General features: G+C 44.9%; 1 protein-coding gene across 2 annotated transcripts; it reads right to left on the bottom strand.

Moving 5' to 3' along the window:
* Window positions 1-707: 707 nt before the first annotated feature.
* alpi.1 (alkaline phosphatase, intestinal, tandem duplicate 1) lies at window positions 708-17,958 on the bottom strand. 2 transcript variants are annotated; one of them, XM_063201205.1, is made up of 11 exons: window positions 17,465-17,957; window positions 16,417-16,539; window positions 15,036-15,151; window positions 12,816-12,990; window positions 9,174-9,346; window positions 7,258-7,392; window positions 6,440-6,515; window positions 6,060-6,194; window positions 5,443-5,634; window positions 4,597-4,713; window positions 709-3,969 (listed from the first exon to the last, which is right to left on the bottom strand). In XM_063201205.1, exons 1-11 carry the CDS (start codon window positions 17,754-17,756, stop codon window positions 3,689-3,691), a joined length of 1,815 nt encoding a protein of 604 aa, XP_063057275.1. In that variant the 5' UTR covers window positions 17,757-17,957; the 3' UTR covers window positions 709-3,688. The 2 variants fall into 2 exon arrangements, with proteins under 2 accessions (XP_063057276.1, XP_063057275.1); XM_063201206.1 differs by lacking the exon at window positions 16,417-16,539 and having other exon boundaries at window positions 708-3,969; window positions 17,465-17,958.
* Window positions 17,959-20,159: the final 2,201 nt, after the last annotated feature.

Here is a 20,159-nt window from a genome sequence, read left to right as displayed (position 1 = left end):
GGTGCATTTCTCGAAAGCATAGTTGTAAGCTAGTTAGCAACTTGGGTAGTTGCCAATGGGAAATTGCATTGCAAACAACAAAGTAGCTAATGTTGTTAGCAATATGGTTCCAAAAAATGCACCCCAGTTGTGTAGCCCGGGTCATAATGCACACTGTTCCACCTGTAGAACGCTGTAATGGTCATTGAAAAGTTAACTACCACAGTTCGACACTATTAAGACATGGCACAGGGCCTTAAGTAGCCTAATGCACTACAACTTAGTCATTGCCATTCTGGTAATAGCAAATGTATAACTGTGTTTTAATGGGTTAATGGTTGATTTAATAATAACCAGGTCCATTGCTCTTAAGCCTGGCTCAAACTACACGACTAGCGATTGTGTGTCCGATTTTGGCGTCGGGGTGCACCGCACACTAGAAGAGAATCGCAACTGTCAATCTTGTCGCTGCTCGCAGCCACCGAGACAATGCCCGACGTTCTATTTCCAGTCGCAAATATCAAACACTGTTTGATTTCTACGATTTGCGATCGGCGACTCTTTGAGCTGTCAAAGTTCTATCTTAGAACGTCGCTCACGACGAGGAAATCTTTCCCGACAATCGCTTGCGATGGTCCTGGGGGGTAAAGTTCCAGCGATTGTCGTAAGGGGGGTTTTCAGCCGAGAATTGACGCGATAGTCGTGTAGTTTGAGCCAAGCTTTAGACTCTTCCTTGGCTGTACGTGTAGATGTTGGACTGTACAGTGAGTGTACATAACACACTTGAGCCTTTTTGGGCCTGTCAATGATTCTTCGTGTCCAGGGACAAGGACAGAAAATGGCCATTGAAGTTATATGGATGTAGCCTCATAATGCCAGTGGAACGTCTTCAGCCTGTGGAACGCCTTCCTATATTCACATAGTAATAAACTACTATGGCATTACACAGAGTCTAAAATAATACATTGCAATTTGGTCATTGACATTACAGTCACATCACATATACATAACAGTATAACAACAAACGTATATCAGGGGCTGTGTCTGACTAGCCTGATTATCATCGACTTTCGAATCTCTCTGACCTAGAGCACAACAATTAACATTTCTCAAACGGCATGATTCACTCACCTCCCTTGGTTTGTGACTGGTCGAGGCCAGAAAAGGTAGTGCCGATCCAAACATTTTCTTAGTCCCAATACAATGTCTCTGCTTAAACCACGTCCCTGCTTTGAACACACCTCTGCCCAGGGCCGTTGGAACTGCTCAAAGTAAATTGGTTCCTGACAAAGTGGGTGGAGTTCCACAGTCCTCCGGAGCTCAGAAAATACTTGCCTTGCTCTTTTCCTGACTAATTTTGCAACGCCGAAGGAGTTGCGTCATTTGGAGGGCATAGCCTGGCTAGTGTCTTACTGCATGAATACAAGTTTCTGAAGTGTAGATGTACACTCGATGAGTAAACATCTCAGCCCCAAAAAAAGCCACCCAAAACCTGACATATCGCTTTTTAGGCCAGGCAAAATTGTATACAAGCAATTTGGAGTGAAGTGCTGATCCACCATTCATCGATTAGAAATACGGATTCATTATTACTGGTAATGGGCATGCTAACAGTTCCAGTGGCTAGTGCCTGACAAAGAACTAAGAGATTTTATTGTAGAATTCTGTAGAAAAGCTCCTTCAAAAACCTGACACATTGCATTTAGGTCAGGAAAAATTGCATATGCAAGCACTTTGAAGTGAAGTGCTGATCCAAATGTTCATTTTTACTGGTAATGAGTCAAATTGTACAACCAGACAGAGTAACACATTTTACTGTAAAACTTTGGAGAAAATGTGCTTCAAAACCCTGACATATGGCAATTTAGGGTAGGTGGTCTTTTTTGCCGATTTGTCTTAAATAGGGACTAATCCTGGTTCCACCCTGGCTCTATTGGACCAATCACAACGTTCTATCTGTATAGTGTGTTTTGGAGTCAGGTCATTGGTGTGGGCTTATCACGATAACGATGCAGCTGCATGATGGTGGAAATGGTGTAGCAGATAGCACAGAGCACAATCAGTTTGACCATCAACCTACATGCTTCAGCTTTGCCTATAGGGACAGAACCCAGACTGCTTTTGATTTGGATTCCATAGTCTGACTTGTCAAGCAAGTTAGCGCTAGGAAAAAGGTTGTAGACATGATTTTGATTTGGTATGGCCTCTACATTAGGCTATAGTAGGCTGGTATGTACTATGGTAAATGCCTTGACCTCAACATTGTCATATCTATATTATCAGTCCTTATCTAATCACATTATCAGCACACATCCCATGTCTTAATTGAACTCTTATCAGTCAACATACTTCAGCTACGTGTCTGTTCAGTATTATTCTATTGTAGCTTATTTTAACATTGACTTCCAAAGATGCTGCACCAACAAACGTGTAAAGTAGTGTTGGCTAAATGCCCATTCAGTCTTCACACAACCTTCAGCCCATTTTGTAATTGATCTACAGTCAAAGTTTTGTACAGCACTCTGTGGAGCTTTGACTAAGCTCATTTTGCCGTTCAGTGTCGCATGATGTCTTTCCCAGCTGGACCAACATTCGGCAGGGGCTCCTTGCAGACCAGAACTGAGTAATGAATGAAGAAGTCGGGGGTGATTAGGGCCTAAAGGGGGTGTTGGTGTTGTGGCGCACGGCCTATAACTACACAAGACTGCAGTTATCATAAATCTGTTTTAGTCATTTGATCAGATCATGTTCCATCATTTCTTGTGGGGACATTCACAAGAAAGTGAGTTATTACATTTTTCCATTAGGTATTTTTAGTCTTGCTGACATTATTGTTTCAGTCTTGTTTTGTTTTGTTTTTTTCTCCAGTATTTTCTTTGATCGTTAATTCTGCAATCACTGTGGCTCACAACAGGACTCTGTAAAAAAAATTTTGGAAAGAAACCTAAGGTATGTTTTAGTCAAATGTCAGTTGTACGGTACCCCACATTAAAAGACAGTGACATCCATTCAGACTTGTCTGTGACAGATATAGTATCATTTCCCTCAAATGTCTTGCATTTGCTAAAACATCAAGCAAAGGCTGCCACAAGAAAGACAATAGCATCTGGATGACTAGAGTTGTGTGGTATTTTTGTATTTTATTAAAAATAATTATTTAAATCTTTGGTACTACAAATGAATAATACAAAAAACAGTATAAAATACATTCATTTTATAATACAAAAATGCACACTGCCTTCAGTACATTACTGGTGTCCTGTTGAGCAAGGTCGTTATCCAACCTTAATAGACTGTAAAGTGCAGATTTTACGTACTGGCTTGCTACGCCCAATGCTCAAGGTCAAAGGTAGTACACAATAAAAAAAGGCAGTGTGTGCATTCAACACTTAGAGAGTGAATTTAATATCTTCTAGCTTGTATTTGGTCCCAGAGTACTCTCTAGGTGTTGAATTAACACTGCATTTTTACTGTGTATCCTTGCAACACATGCTGAAAAACACACTGTAAAATGAAGAAATGTCCTTCTTTGTGAAGAATAATGACACATTTCCTGTTTAACAGGACTATTTCCAAAGCTGTAAAAAACGAAAACTGACATCCAGATAAACAAGAACAGAAAAAAATCACCCAAAAAACACTGACAACTAACCCCACTGCATCACTTAAGGCACTTCCCCCTCTGAGGCAAAGATTATCCGATCCACAATCACCTTGACAGGAGGCAGATGAGCAGAGTGAGACATAGGGACATTCCTGAGGCAGTGTGTGAGGGAGCTCCTGATGATGTCTGATGTGGAAGAGGTGGTGGGCAGTCAGTGTAGGGCTCCAGGCAGGCGGCGTAGGCCATGGCGTGAGCAATGTAGTGCTGCTCCTTGACCCCGTGGAAGAGGTGGGCCATGGGGCCTTTGGCATAGATGGCCACGTCCTCTCCTCCATGCGTCTCTGCATCCAGTGGGACGGCGGACTGCTGCATGTACTCTTCATCAACTAGGGGGAGGGCGGGAATGAGGGAGAGAGAATGAGAGAGAGAGAGAGAGAGAGAGAGAGAGAGAGAGAGAGAGAGAGAGAGAGAGGGAGAGAGACTTACTACGCAGTTCTCTATTTAATGCAGATGATTTAAATGACTAGAAATGGATTCAGAGAGTGCAGACCTCTGCCCAGGAACATTTGACTATGTTACATCCTATTTTTTTCCAAGTCCTTCTGCCTTGGTTTTGTGGAGTTAGGAACTGGAGTGTCAAAATCCCACAATGGTGAAGAATCCTTTAAGATTCCTTGATACGGATTGTGATTGAGATCACCAACAAAATGTAATCACTTGGTCCTTTTGTCATTTCCAACAACTCCACAAAATGTCCTCAAAATCCAAAATCAATGTTTTGAATTATTCTGCTCACAGACTGTGAAACAGACAAACAGACAGACAAACAAACAAACGCGACCGAAAACACAACCTCCTAGCGGAGGTAACAAACTTGAGATTTTGTATTTGTGTTAGATTCTGGACTGTATACCTTCCTATAAAGGCAGGTTTCCCCTTAGGAGGTTATTGATAGAGTGGATCCTCTATAAACGTTCTATATTTTGACATGGGTGGGGCAGCGTTTTACTCACAGTAGTCCACAGCTGTGACATTTCCTCTTGAGCCGTTCACATGCAGGTATCCTGGGCCATTTGCATAGAGAATACTGGTGTAAGGCAATCGGTCCTCTGCCTTCCTTGGTGCAAGACCTGCAAAAACCCACAGTCAAGAAGAGTCAAGTTCAAGCAAAATGGCATGACAGGCTGATGGATGGGCAACAGACAATAGCTGAATGTATGCCTTCGAGCACATTCCAGTCAAAGAAAAGGGGGCGCACCTTGCATCAATTTTTTCTTTATTTTTTTGTGCACAGACGCGTGTGCACAAAAAAATAAAGGAAAAAATTGATGCAAGGTGCGCCCCCCTTTTCTTTGATTCTAAGTATTCATTTGGGACAGCACCCTTAAAAGTTATCAAGAAACCTGAGTGAAGCCTGCTACCTACTTGATTTAGTACTCTAAGTGTTCAATGGACATTCCATTTTTTAGACAGTCCATTGAACATCCTCTAGAGCAGTGTTATTCAACAGTGGGGTCGGGAACTAGAATTCTCCTAGAATTCAAATGGGGTCGCCTGAAATGTCTAGGTGTGAAAAAAAATCTTAGATTTTCAGAAATATCAATAGGTTTAATTGCCTATAAGTTAACTCTGTTGTGTTGTTTGTTGTTTTTCCAATTGTGGGAAAAAGTTGTGTATATGGTCCCCAGAAATTTAGGACGTCAAAATGGGGTTCCAGGCCAAAGAAGGTTGGGAGGCACTGTTCTAGAGTGTATTTGGTCATACACTAGAGTACTCTCTTTGTGTTGCATTAGCACTGCATTTTTTTCACTCTGTGCCTTTGAGCACATTCCAGCATGACTAGCAGAGAGTCCTTTTACCAAAAATGGGATTCCCCCGCGGGGTGTTTCCTCCGAAGGTGAAGACGTGGGAGTGGTCTGCAGTGACCACGGTGAGCGTCTCAGACTCGTCCGTCAGCTGCGAGGCGCGGTGCACAGCCCGGTCAAACATCACCGTCTCCGTCAGCGCCAGCTTGGCGACTCCATCGTGGTGTCCGTGATCAATTCTCCCTCTTGCAGGCACAACATGGAGAGACATCATAGAGCACGATAAGAACCATATTGATAAGCTGATAGAGTCGGATATTTATTACACAGTTGCATGGATGTGGGGATGACAAGACGCTTCATGGGAAAGAGAATGACTACCAGGCAACAAGATTATTAAATAAAGATAACATGAGTAGATAAAGAAGGGAATTACTTTACAGGGAATTACTGTAAGGAAAAGGAAGCTTCATGTGGGTGAGGGACAGGGAAGAAATAGTTAGAAATAGGGCCCGAGCACTTTTGGCTTCAAGGGCCTCCTCATAATTAGCGGCACAGAACTGACTCTTTAACATTTTTGAAAATATGGGACCACAAGGGTGCGGGGCCCTCCGGGAAATGCCCGCTATGCCAGATGGCCAGTGCAGCCCTGGTGAGGGATGAATACTTATCTTCCACAAAGAGGAAGAAGCCTTTAGGGTTTTTGCTCAGGATCTGAATGGCCTTCTCCGTCATGTCCACAATGGATGGGTCCCGGGTTCGATTGCGGAACACCTCAAACCTCATATCCTTGGCCTCGAAGAGACCTAGCATGGGCCGAGGGGGAAACGGGAGGGAGGGTTAGGAAGTGGCGGATTGGATTTCGTCTTCTGTACAGTGTTTACAGTAATTTATAGATTGGAGCTCTTTACTCTGTACAGTAAATCGTGTGTAAGTAGCAAACAGTTGGAATATCATTATGTGAATTTCTCTTCAAAGAGCATGGGATGGATATTTTATGGATGTGCGGTTTAATGAAAGCAAAACATTGCTGAGGTGCCGTGCTGCTTACCCATGAGGCAGTCTGTGGTTTTTACATCCACCGCATCAAACTGATCCTTGTGCCAGACATACTGGGCATTCTTTCCCTAATACAAAACACAACCATGAGAAATAAAATCATTGAGCTACGTTCATGTAGAGGGGTACATACAGGAAGCTACTGTATAGAAGGATGACTAGCTCTACAAGTCAATAGTATTTCCTTAAGATGCCTTGATAAGCTTAATAGGACAAGTAGATTCGTAATGCTTAACGCTCCGTCAGTGGAGCGCTTCACTGTTGGATGAAAAAAGTTGACTAACATAGTATCAGTGCGATGAAGTGACCATCACTAGGGTTGTGGGTGTGTTCTGAATGTCACGCCAATGAGCCTGGCTCTTTGGTGTAATGGTCAGAGACCCAGTTGACTACCCCAGAAGGTCCAGGTTCAAATCCCGGCTGGGCAACTCCACTCCCCTTCACTACAATCTACTATAATACTTTGAAATGAGTCTTCAATTATACAGTAAATTGCAACTAAGTCATTACCATTCTGATAGCAACAAATGGTAACACTGTATTTGACACGGTCTACACAAGGGTGTCATGTCATGACACTCAAACAATGTCAACTTCACATTCCAGAAAAACAAATGACACATTATGACAACAGTCCCAATAAACATCAAAAACGGGTCACCAATCTGAAATGTGCCATGTCATTCTTATAACGGTTACATGACCCTCTGACCATGTCAATTACTGTGTTACCCAACAAACTTATAACAGGGGTTGTGTCATCATGACACGCTAAATGATTCTGATAAGGAAGATGTGAATGACCAGCACCTTGCGGGCATTAAGCCACATGTTGATGAGGTTCTTCTTGTCTTTGCGATCCCCCTTCCTTGAGTTTGACGTAGGGTACTCAGGATCTGGGGTGCCCTTCGGTGACATGTACATGCGACCTCCACCGAGAATGACCTGCCAATGGCACAAAACAGAACCAATGGCATACAGCGATGTCTTTAGACTCATGATAATACCCACAACAGACACACAGAACACAACAATATACTGTTTCTAATTTTAAACAGACGTGTGCCAGGAATGTTGTACTGCAACACTAGTGCACAGTAAAACCAAGGGGTGTTAATATTTCAGAGAATATTACATGAATCCAGACATAGTATTTACCACACTGTGGAGCATAAAATTATTCTACAGCGGATTCAAAAACCATTGTACTGCAGTTGGCCAGTGTAATTTCAATTCTACAACTCTTAATATTGTATTTAGACAATATTGTTACACTGGCAAAAATGTTACACTGATCAAAGAGTAAAGTTAAGACTACTTTTGAGTGGAGTCACATGTTGTTATCTGTATGGAGTTCATTTCAATGTTAACACTGCTGTTTTTATTGGGTAGAGTACTGTGGAAGTATGGGTTTGGTCATAACAAACTGCTGATACAGCAATACAGTAGATAAACCAGTCTGGCTAAACCTTCCTCTGTCTGGATAAAAGGGTTGTGTAGAGTTAGAAATGGACTCTTTCAGAATCTGGTATGGCATGTGGAGCTCATAAAAGATGGGTAGGGAGTTATTACGGCATTATCTCCTGGCTTATCGGAAGACAGATTTGTTTTGTCACGAATGCCACCCTCACAGATGGTCAGACATTCTCACTGATGTAACGCTATGTTTGGGTACGACATTAACATTTGTTGTTTATACTGAGAACTAAAATAACTCTCTCTCTCTCTCTCTCTCTCTCTCTCTCTCTCTCTCTCTCTCTCTCTCTCTCTCTCTCTCTCTCTCTCTCTCTCTCTCTCTCCCCTCTCTCTCTCACACACACACACACACACACACACACACACACACACACACACACACACACACACACACACACACACACACACACACACACACACACACACACAAACACACACACACACACACACATCTAATTTACAGTATGTCCTAATGAAGTTCGCCCAATAAAATTTCAATTACAGTGTTACAGGGAACCAATATTGCTCCCCATATAATATTTTGGCAAACGTTCCTTTCCTAGAGCGTTAAAATGTTGCTCCACATGTGTAAACACTATTTGAAACGTCCACAACCACACCCACCACACAGAAACACAAGTGTACATAAAAATGCAGTTGTAAATATTATTGGCTACACAGTAAAAATGCAGTTTTCACTCAACACTTTGAGAGTCGATTTAGCATCTTCTAGATTGTATTAGGGAACAAAGTACTCTCTAAGTGTAGAAATAACACTGCGTGTTTTTTTTTTTTCAAAACTAATAATAGCCTGCCTCTTTAAGTAGTCTGGTCTAAAACATTTTTCAATAAATAAAACACTTTTCTTTTTGTATTTAAAGGCTCCTTCACATTGTAGGAAGCCACTATGTAGCCTAGTCCAAACTCATTATTTGTTGATCATAGCCTCAGATTTTATTTGAGGAAACACAGTACTTTGTATTTTTGACTACTACTCTGCCCTAAAAAGGCAAAGTGCAGCAACTGCATATTTTGCCAAAATTGAGTTTACATCTTGTGACAGAGCCTTGTGGTCCAAATGTGTCCCGTTTCAGAGGTATTGCGATATCCACCAATATCAAACCTAATACCAAGTCATTTTGAAGGCATTTTTCACAGTTTCAATGTTGGTGTAATTGCTGCACTTTGCCTTTCTAGGGCAGTATTCTCGTTGTTGCTAGTAGTTTACAGTGCAGCGCCAAGTTGCTCACATCGATGTCGGTGTTGGTGACCAGCTGGGTGGCGATGTCGACGCAGCCTTGCCGGCGGGCACTAGAGGGCATGTCTGCATCGCTGTACCAGCTGCGGCTCACCGAGTGGGCATAGGCGGCGGCCGGAGAGGCGTGCTGGACACGCGTGGTGGTCACGATACCCACCGACTTTCCTTCAACGTAAACACACACACACACACACACACACACATACACACAGACATGTCATATACAATGGAGCATTACTGAACATACAAACAGAACGTGCAGAGGGCAAGAGAGTGCCACACGCATGTGGAAAGTCATATATACACACAGACACACACACACAGGAACACACATGAGCATGCAGTATACAGGACATGGATCTTCACTGAGCATACACACAGAGAGATAGAGGGCCACACTCCAATGTGTGCGGACAAATATGGTCACACAAACATGGTATGGAGCATTACTGAATATACATACAGAGAGAGAGAGAGAGAGTGCCACACATACGCACACACATATCCAGATACACACACACGCATGCTACATACACACACACACACACACACACACACACACACACACACACACACACACACACACACACACACACACACACACACACACACACACACGGACACACACAGGCAAACACACAAATGTGGTTTATACCATATTTGGAGCATTACTGAATATACATACAGAGAGAGAGAGTGGCACACATACGCAGACACATACAGTATACTACAAACACACACACACACACACAGGCGCGCACACGGACACACACAGGCAAACACACAAACGTGGTATATATACCGTTCATGGAGCATTACTGAATACACACGCAGAGCATAGAATAAGAGAGAGACAGAGACAGAACGAACCACACACAGTCATGCGAACACACACGTACATACACACACACACACACACACACACACACACACATATCTTTCCTGCACAGAAATAAATATCACTTTCCTGTTTTCTGCAGAAAAAAGTTAATTGAAGCTACTTTTCTGTCTTCCCTTGACTATGGTGATGTTATTTACAGACATGCACCACTCTCTAATCTGAAGGCACTTGACACTGTTTATCATTCAGCTCTTCGTTTTATTACTGGGGATCCATATAGCACTCATCATTGCCTGTTATATGATAAAGTTGGGTGGGCTCCACTTTCTCACAGAAGGGACATGCATTATTTTATTTTTATTTTTAAGGCCCTCACTGGTAAACTCCCATTTTATATTTCATCTCTTTTAGTTTGGCACTCCAACCCATATCAAACCCGCAGCAGCAACTTTTTACTGGAGGTCCCTTATGCCCGCACTGAACTGGGTAAAACGGCTTTTAGTGTCTGTGGACCTTCACTTTGGAATACCCTACAACAAAGGATAGGTCTTCAAGCCTTAGTGTCATTAGAACATTTTAAAGTAATACTGGGAAGTTTTTTATCACATACTTGTACTTGTTTTAACTCATAAATTTTAATTCATAGTTTGTCTTAATTTTTACCTCTTATATGATTTATGTTGCATTGTGTATGTTGTATATATATATGATTTTATATGTGTAATTGTTTGTTTTACTCGACATCATTGTAAATGAGGGCTGGGCTCTCAATGATTCTTCGAGTTTAAATAAAAATGAAATGAAAATGAAATGAAACACATAGTTTTATAGCTCCCCGTGGTCACATATGTGCAGACACACCACAGACACCGGAGCAAACACTCGCTTCATTCATGGTTTGCCAAGGGGGAAGCTGTTATAAAGCAGTAGCGTAGGGCTCCTTTTCATGTGGCATGGAGTCAACCACACACACACACGCACATGCACACACACCCGCACATGCACACACACACACAGACACACACACAAACACACACACAGACACACAAACACACACACACCAGCAGCCTTAGTGCACATGTTATAGACGGTGACACATACACATACACACAAACACACACACACACACCAGCAGCCTCAGTGCACATGTTACACACAGTAACATGGCAGTCATGGGTGCGGTTAGGGCGTCAGCCTTGTAGCGCAAAGGTTGGCGGTTCGACTCCCGACCCGCCAGGTTGGTGGGGGGAAGTAATTAAACAGTGCTCTCCCCCATCCTCCTCCGTGACAGATGTACCCTGAGCATGGTACTGTCCCACCGCACTGCTCCCTTTCGGACGCTATTGGGGGCAGCCTCTTTTCATGGGTGAGGCATGAATGCAATTTTGTTGTGTGCAGTGTGCACTTGTGTGCTGTGGAGTGCTGTGTCACAATGACAATGAGAGTTGCAGTTGGGCTTTTTTTACTTGTGCTAGGCAGCCAGGGTGCCCTGGCTTGGTGTGGGAAATTATACATTAATCAGTAATTTAAGATAGCCGGCGCTCACCCGTTATTTATCTTGATAAAATCCGTGAGCTACCATCAGTTTCTGTAAAGGTACGATAATCATTTTATGGCGGCCTTTCTCAAAATGATCATTCCTCTGGTGATAAAAGGCATTTATCAGATTTTCACTCCTGTATAACAGTAGTCCTGTAACTGACCTTTGGTTTTTCAGCTGGCGACTTTCGGCGTGTGGAAGTGAAGGTGTGACTCGTCTGGTGTCATATAATTTACCTTTCATTGTTGTGATGTAACCATTACATATGCAGTGTGTGTGTGTGTGTGTGTGTGTGTGTGTGTGTGTGTGTGTGTGTGTGTGTGTGTGTGTGTGTGTGTGTGTGTGTGTGTGCTTGCATGCGCCTTGTTTCCTTGACTTCTCTGCTGTGTCCTTGGGTGTGTGTGTGTGTGTGTGTGTGTGTGTGTGTGTGTGTGTGTGTGTGGGTGTGTGTGTGTGTGTGTGTGTGTGTGTGTGTGTGTGTGTGTGTGTGTGTGTGTGTGTGTGTGTGTGTGTGTGTGTGTGAGAGAGAGAGAGCGCGCGTGTGTGTGTGCATGCATGTGCATGTGCCTCATTCCCTTGACCTCATCATAACCCTGCCAGCCCCCACCCCTAGTAATTAAAACTTAACATCCAATGGCAAATGAGCAGCCCCATCTCAGCTGTCTCCTTCTCAAGGTGTGTGCGTGTATGTGTGTGTGTGTGTATGTGTGTGTGTGTGTATGTGTGTAGGTGTGTGTGTGTGCGTGTGTGTGTGTGTGTTTGTGTGTGTGCGTGTGTGTGTGTGTGCTTGTGTGTGTGTGTGTGTGTGTGTGTGTGTGTGTGTGTGTGTGTGTGTGTGTGTGTGTGTGTGTGTGTGTGTGTGTGTGTGTGTGTGTGTGTGTGTGTGTGTGTGTGTGTGTGTGTGTGTGTGTGTGTGTTTGGGTGTCACTTCGTTACACAAAGCAGTCGATTCCCTTCCAAAGCATTCAGTTGCACGTTGCGTCTCATATGTGTGTATGTATGTTTGAGAGTGTGTGTGTGCGAGCATGTGTGTCTGTGTACATCTGTGTCTTTTGTGTCTATCTGTGTTTGAATGAGTGTGTGTGTACTATGTTTGTGATATGCTTGCGTGCACGTTTGTACGTGTCTGTGTGCGAGCGATAAACAAACAAACCTATGCGTGTGCGTGCGTGTGTGCGCGTGCGTGCGTGCGTGCGTGCGTGCGTGCGTGAGTGTGTTATGTGTGAGTGCATGCTTGCGCTAAACAAACCTACCTTGTGCTTTGGCGCGGTGTAGGACAGAGTAGACCTCGTTGCCAAAGGTGGTGTTGCACTCGTAGGCCACGGCGTTGGCACTCAGGCCCAGCGTCTTGCCGTTGGCCTTCACACCACAGTGGTAGGCTGTGGCTGTGCTCGCGCTGTCCGCCACCTGCTTGTCCACACTGTAGGTCTGTTTGACAGTCAATCGCCACAATGGAAAAGAAAACAGCAAAAGAGGGGTGAATTTCTCAAAACCAAAGTTGCTTACTACATTAGCTACTTTGTTGTTTTCAATGCATTTTCCCATTGGCAACTACCAAAGTTGCTAACAACTTCTCTTTTGAGAAACTGACCCCAGCAAAAACACCAGGCTCATTCAATGTCTGCTAGCTGCTTGTCCTCACTGTAGGTCTGTTTGACAATCACCACAATGGAAAAGCAGGAAAAATAGCAAAGCAGCCAAAACAGCAGGCTAATTTTAGTGTTGCTTGTGGAATTAGGATGCACACAATTTCTGCTGACAGACACACATTACTCATGGAAGAAAAAACACTGGTCCGGTTTAAAATAAATCACAAGTCAATAAATAAACAGTTCATGTGAGGTAACTTACCTACCTGTCTATTTGTCTGGCTGTCTAGATTGAAACTCAACAGCATGTTTTGCCTCGGTTCAAGGAAATTTAAATGTCAAGTTGGATTTCCCTTTTTTCTACCTTTTTCCTCAAGACTGACTTTGCCTTCTCCTTTCACCTCTCCTTCTCTCTCCCTCCTCCTGCTCTCTGTGTCAATCGACCGTATGTATCTATCTTGTGTCTACTGTATCACCAGAGATAGACAGAGGCTCAGACTAAGCAGTACACACAGGTCAAACACATGCTCAAACACAGACAGACACTATACACACACACACACATACACACACACATACACATGTAGGCGCACACGCCAGTGCACACGCGAGCGCACACACAGATAGACACAAAAGAGACATATATACACAGATTAGGGATGCACGATGTCAAAAATTTCGACCGATGCCGATATCCGATATTGATATTGTGGTTTGTAATGTGGACCCAACTCTGGGGGCCCCTCTCTTGCTAGGCCCAGGACAACATACCCGTTTCCCCTCCTCCTGTATGTTAGTATTGAGAACGTTGTCAGAGTGAAGAGCAGGAGTGTGTGGGTGTGTGTGTGCGTGGTGCTATTGATTTGTGTGCTGTGTTCACAAGTCCAAGTGCTGGAATGACGGTTGAGCCGTCATGCATGTCTGTGCAGGGTAAAGGGTATGCTTTGATGATAGGGAGCTGCATTTGAAGAGCTTTTTTCCCTAAATGCTCCTTATCCGTGTTAAAAAAAATAACAATGTTGAACAAATTTTACAGTAATATAAGTGAAATCATTGTTGTAAGGTTTGAATTTGGAAAGGATAAACTCAGGTTCAATTCGCCCAATACTGCTTTCAAATTTAGATTAAATAGATTTATGAAAATTTCATTTCAATGACTTTTGTAGCAAGGAAAAGAGCTCTTCCCTCATTCCTATGTAGTGTGTGTGTGTGTGTGTGTGTGTGTGTGTGTGTGTGTGTGTGTGTGTGTGTGTGTGTGTGTGTGTGTGTGTGTGTGTGTGTGTGTGTGTGCGTGCGCGTGCGTGCGTGCGTGCGTGCGTGCGTGCGTGCGTGCGTGCGTGCGTGCGTGCGTGCGTGCGTTCGTGCGTGTGTGTGTGTCTAAGTGTAAGTGTAAGTGTGGGTGGTCTGTATTCTGCCCCTGTTGTTTAGCACATGTCTGTTGGTCTACGTCAGTGGTTCTCAACCTTTTCTGAACAAATGCATCCTTGATCTCATGACAAACCTCCAAACGCCCCCATTAGTATTAAAAAATAAAGTAGGCTAATGCCCTCCAATGACAACTGAGCATCCCCCCTCAGCTCTTTCCCCATCAACATCCCCCTATACCTCCCTAATTGGAAGCCCTCACTGAGAAGCAGTTAGTGTAAATGTATAGCTTAGCGTATGCGTGTGAGTGTGTATGCGCTTGTAAGTTGTATGTAAAAACAGATCAACGCACGCCACACCTCCAGTGGCACTCTGTAATAGCCATTGAAAGGTTAATTACCATAGTACTACAATACCATGACATAACACAGGGCCTTTAGTAGTACACTACAACTTGGTCATTGCCATTCTGGCAACAGCAAATTTATAACGCTGTGTCTTAATGGGTTAATACCAAACCTTGGACAGGGCGAGGTAGGGGAAGCTGTCCATGGCCAGAACCGTCTCCTCTCCTGAGCGACCCTCCAACTGACCCCTCAGGATGCGGGCAGCAGACACCGTCGACACTCCCATGCCTACAGGGACACACGCACACACGCATAGGCACACACACACGCACGCATGCACAGCCCCCCCCCCCCCCACACACACACACACACACACATACATGTGCACGCACGTACACACACACACACACACACACACACACACACACACACACACACACACACACACACACACACACACACACACACACACACACACACACACACACACACAAACTTTTTAGAATAAGGACACATAAATACACATAAATACACATAATTACTGTAAAAACCACGAGGAGTTCAGGCTCAGGATGCAGGCAGCAGACACCGTCAACACTTCCATTCCAAATACACATCACCCACACAGTAACACTGTGTCCACACTGTGAGCCTACATTGTATGTATTCATTATTACTGTGTAAACCATGTATAATTACACAAATCAGTGTGTTTTATACAGTTGTTCATACATTAATAAATGTCAGTATCTACACCTGGCCTAAGCAGCTCAGGGACATATGCTTTTTCTCTCATGCAAAGTACATTTACAAAAAAGCAAAGACTTTGTAGTAGCAATTAGAGGCACGATAATGGAAGGTATATGGGCAGAGTTGCCTTGTAGCCATGCCAGTGATGCAGATAAAATGCTCACTAATCTCTGTTAATCACTCTAATGAGGTACTATATGTGGTTACACACTGTAATTATTGACCAGCTACTTGCTCTCTGTCACCTTTGTATGCCAAAGCCATATTGTAAAACATTTAATACACTGATGAAACCATAGCATTTCTCTTTGACCTGTCGGTCAGTTACCTGTAAACTCGCTTGAAGGGTCATGTCCTCCGGTGAACTTGTGAGCAACTTCCCCCTCCCCCTGCTGTACCTCACTGGCTGCCCTGGGGTTTTACTATTTGCTTGAGAGAGTCCTCCAAGACTAATATATCAAGATTCCCTTTCGGGTCAGCAACATTAATGTGTGCCACTGCCATGCTTCCTCTAACCAAGAAGACGAGGGAGAGGAATTAGCGAGTCATGCTTTTGCCACACAAGAAGACAGACACAAGACTCAGTGTGCCATCATCAGCTTGACATGCTTCACCATAGCGGTACCGTATACATTTGCCTCACAAAAAGGACGAAGAATTAGAGTGTCACGCTTCACTTTAACTTCCCTTTGCCTCACCATGTCTCAGTATGTTAAAATTCGCCCCCTGTTTTAAGTTTGTTGTTACACCTTTGTCTCCCGAGAAGGAAGAGGAATGAGTGTGTCGCTCGTGTTTCACCTTACCATCTCCAAGGAAGAGGATGAGGTTTTTGGCACGGTGAGCACGGGGTCGCAGGCGGATGGCAGCCTCCAGAGATCCTCTAGCCTGGGCATTCCAGAACTCTGGCTCTCTGTCCCAGTCGACCGCTTGGATGGAGCAAACAGTGACAGAAAGAAGCGAAATGTTTCACTTTGAAAATCACTTCTTGTTTTTTTTACCTCCTTGTTTTCTGCATACACCCCCCCCCTACTTCTCTCTCTCTTTCTCTCCTTCTCCATCTCCCTCTCTCTCTCCCTCCCCATCTATTTTGCACCACATTTTGTGAGGGGAACATCCTTTCCTTAGGCTGCGTGGAAAACTTGTCCTGACACGACTGTAGTGTGGAGGGCGGCAGCGAATGAATGATGAGCAGTGTAAGACAAGCAGCAGCGCCGGTCGGTGCCTGTGGTTTTAACAACGGGGAGCGAGCTTCCAAGAGAAGAGCCATGCTGCCGCCCACCCACCCACCCCCCCCCCCCCCCCCCCCCTCTCTCTCTCTCTCTCTCTCTCTCTCTCTCTCTCTCTCTCTCTCTCTCTCTCTCTCTCCTCAACTCCAGAACTCCCCAGCTCCCAAAAAACATTCCAAAAACAATGGAAAGGTACACACAGCAGTGTGTGGCTGGCTGAGTCCATCCACCTCCTTGACGTGTCTCTGCAGATGACGATGACACACACGCACACACACACACACGCGCACACACACACACACACACACACACACACACACACACACACACAGACACACACACACACACACACACACACACACACACACACACACACACACACACACACACACACACACACACACACACACACACACACACACACACACACACACACACACACAAAACACCTCAGCCGCAGGGCTCCCGAAATACAGAGGCTTTTACCAGGAACAGGCAGTCTTTCCAGTCAGCAACACAAACACAGAGGTGCTCAGACGTGCACACATGGTGACACACAAACACACACACACACACACACTTTAACCCACCCAACGACAATGACACCGCTGTGTGTGTCTCTCACCTTGGGCCTCAGCCGTGGTACAACTGCCTCCGCCGGGCAGGAGAAGCAAGAGGAGCAGGTGGAGGAGGAGGAGGGGAGTGGGGAGGAGGCGATGGTGGTGGTGGTGTTGGTGGTGGTGATGGTGGTGGTGGTGCAGCAGGAGTGGTTTGGCCTGGAAGTAAGAGTGATGGTGGCAGTGATGGCCTCGGTGGCACTGGCGCTGGCGCTGTTGCTGGCACTGTTGCTGCTGGTGGTAGCTCTGGTGGTGCTGCTGGTGTTGAGTCGTGGGGGCCTGTCGCTGAGGTGCCTGCATCCTGCTACACTGGAGAGCAGAGGTAGAGGAGAGGAGAGCAGAGGAGAGGAGAGGAGAGGAGAGCAGCGGAGTGTCTCCTCTCCAACCTCAGGCGCTGGCTTTTTAAAAGTGCAGGGTGTGTTGCAAGAGAGGTGCCCTAGCCAGCTTATAGGCTCACGACACGAGAGAGTGAGAGAGAGAGAAAGAGAGAGAGAGAGAGAGAGAGAGAGAGAGAGAGAGAGAGAGAGAGAGAAAGAGAGAGGGAGGGAAAGGAGAGAAGAGAAGAGAAGAGAGGAAGGAGAGGAAACGAGAAAAGACCACACAGGGACAGGAGGAGCCCCCTCAATTTTGTTCGCTGCTTTTTCCCAGGCAGGCAGAGCTTTGTTTTAAAGAGCATCAGTCCTCTCCCCTCCCCAAACCAAACCAAACCCACCCCCATACACACAGACGCACACGCTCTCTTTCTCTCTTTCCCTCTCTCTTTCCCTCTCTCTTTCCCTCTCTCTTTCTCTCTCTCTCTCTCTCTCTCTCTCTCTCTCTCTCTCTCTCTCTCTCTCTCTCTCTCTCTCTCTGTCTTTTTCCACTCCAGTCGAAAAGGGTGTTATTGAAAATTGAAGTGACCCTTTGATGTGGTCAAAGAGCTCTAATGCATACTTCTATGCACAAGTTAAAATTTGTGGAAAAAGCGGGACTGTTGCGCACATTTGTATTGGCACAGAGTATAATTTCAGTCATAGTCTCTCTCTCTCTCTCTCTCTCTCTCTCTCTCTCTCTCTCCCTCTCTCTCTCTGTCTTTTTCATAGCGAATGTTTGAACGAGTTGGAAAGCCGGTTCTCTTATTCTTGGGCTATTTACTACGAATTCACCACAATCGCTGGGGCCAATATTTCCGTTCACTCGTTCACTCTCTCGTCTCCAGTGAAAGATCTTTTGCCTGCTAACCCAGTAAACTCGGAGGGATTCGGTGGGAAGCAAAATTGAGTTGCATTTTTCTCCTCTGAGGTAGTGGAGACATACAAGCTATAAAAACGGCTTTTCCCTCTTTATGAAAAAAACTAAAACAAAATAAAAAACAATAGTGTATGTGTGAAACCAGGGGGGGTTGATATATGCATTACATTCAGTCTACTTCAGCTCTGGAGTGCATTTCTCGAAACCATAGTTGCTAACCATTGTTTTGCTTTGTTGTTTGCAGTGCAATTTCCCATTGACAACCACCCAAGTTGCTAACTACTAACAACAACGCTTTTGAGAAACGCACCACTGCATTGTAGCTTCTGAAACCTTTGACGCTCACGGTCACTCTCTCGGAGATGAAAGGAGGAGGAAGTGAGGGAGCTAAAGAGAGGAAGCAAATGAGAAACACGGTCAAGACCACAGAGGAGGATGGAGAGAGGAAAGAGTAGTGTGGAGAAATAGTTCAGTACAAAGAGGGAGACACTGCCAACAGAGAGAGAGAGAGACAGACAGAGAGAGAGAGACACAGAGAGAGAGACACACAGAGAGAGAGACACAGAGAGAGAGAGAGAGAGAGAGAGAGAGAGAGAGAGAGAGAGAGAGAGAGAGAGAGAGAGAGAGAGAGAGAGAGAGAGAGAGAGAGAGAGAGTTTGACGACTATTGATACTGTACTGGTCTCCACAGCAGTCATGTGTAGCGGATCAAGCCACTAATAAAAAGCGTAATGTGAGTACCCCCCTCCCTGAACCACCCACCACCCAGCCACCCAGCCACCCTTACAGGGGCCTCACGTGGTGTACTTAGTCCACACTGACACACTACACACACACACCAGCATTTACAGTGGAGGGGAAACCTGAGATAGAGAGAGAGAGAGAGAGAGAGAGAGAGAGAGAGAGAGAGAGAGAGAGAGAGAGAGAGAGAGAGAGAGAGAGAGAGAGAGAGAGAGAGAGAGAGAGAGAGAGAGAGAGAGAGAGAGAGCTAACTAGCACACTCACTCTCTACTGGAGATCTCCATCACTCACTAGCAGAGAGAGAGAGAGAGAGAGAGAGAGAGAGAGAGAGAGAGAGAGAGAGAGAGAGAGAGAGAGAGAGAGAGAGAGAGAGAGAGAGCGAGAGCTAGCAAGTAGTAGACACATGCCACTCTACTGTTTGCGAGGAAGCCATGGTGGGGCTTGTAGCCTCTGAGACACTAACTGCTGGAGGATTAGTCTAATGAGAGGGCTCAGAGGATACCTGTCTTACCTGCTACCTCCACTCCCCTGGTCCCACTCTAGTGCCCTAATCCCATCTTTATTGACCATGTGAGTTCCTTCTCCTCACTTTGTTTTTCTTTTTTTGAGCAGCTTTAATCGTTTTGGCTGGCCATCTGGATGTTTTGAGCAGTGTGTTGCGATAGGGCCATGAGAAAGTTGCACATCAAGGGCTGCGAATTGTTGTAAAGGTGAAAAAGTTGTGGTTCCCAAC

The sequence above is a fragment of the Engraulis encrasicolus genome, chromosome 6, assembly GCF_034702125.1.
Source record: "Engraulis encrasicolus isolate BLACKSEA-1 chromosome 6, IST_EnEncr_1.0, whole genome shotgun sequence".
Taxonomy (NCBI): Eukaryota; Metazoa; Chordata; class Actinopteri; order Clupeiformes; family Engraulidae; genus Engraulis; species Engraulis encrasicolus.
Note: the sequence above shows the minus strand (reverse complement) of the source record. Positions and strands in the feature narration are given on the sequence as shown.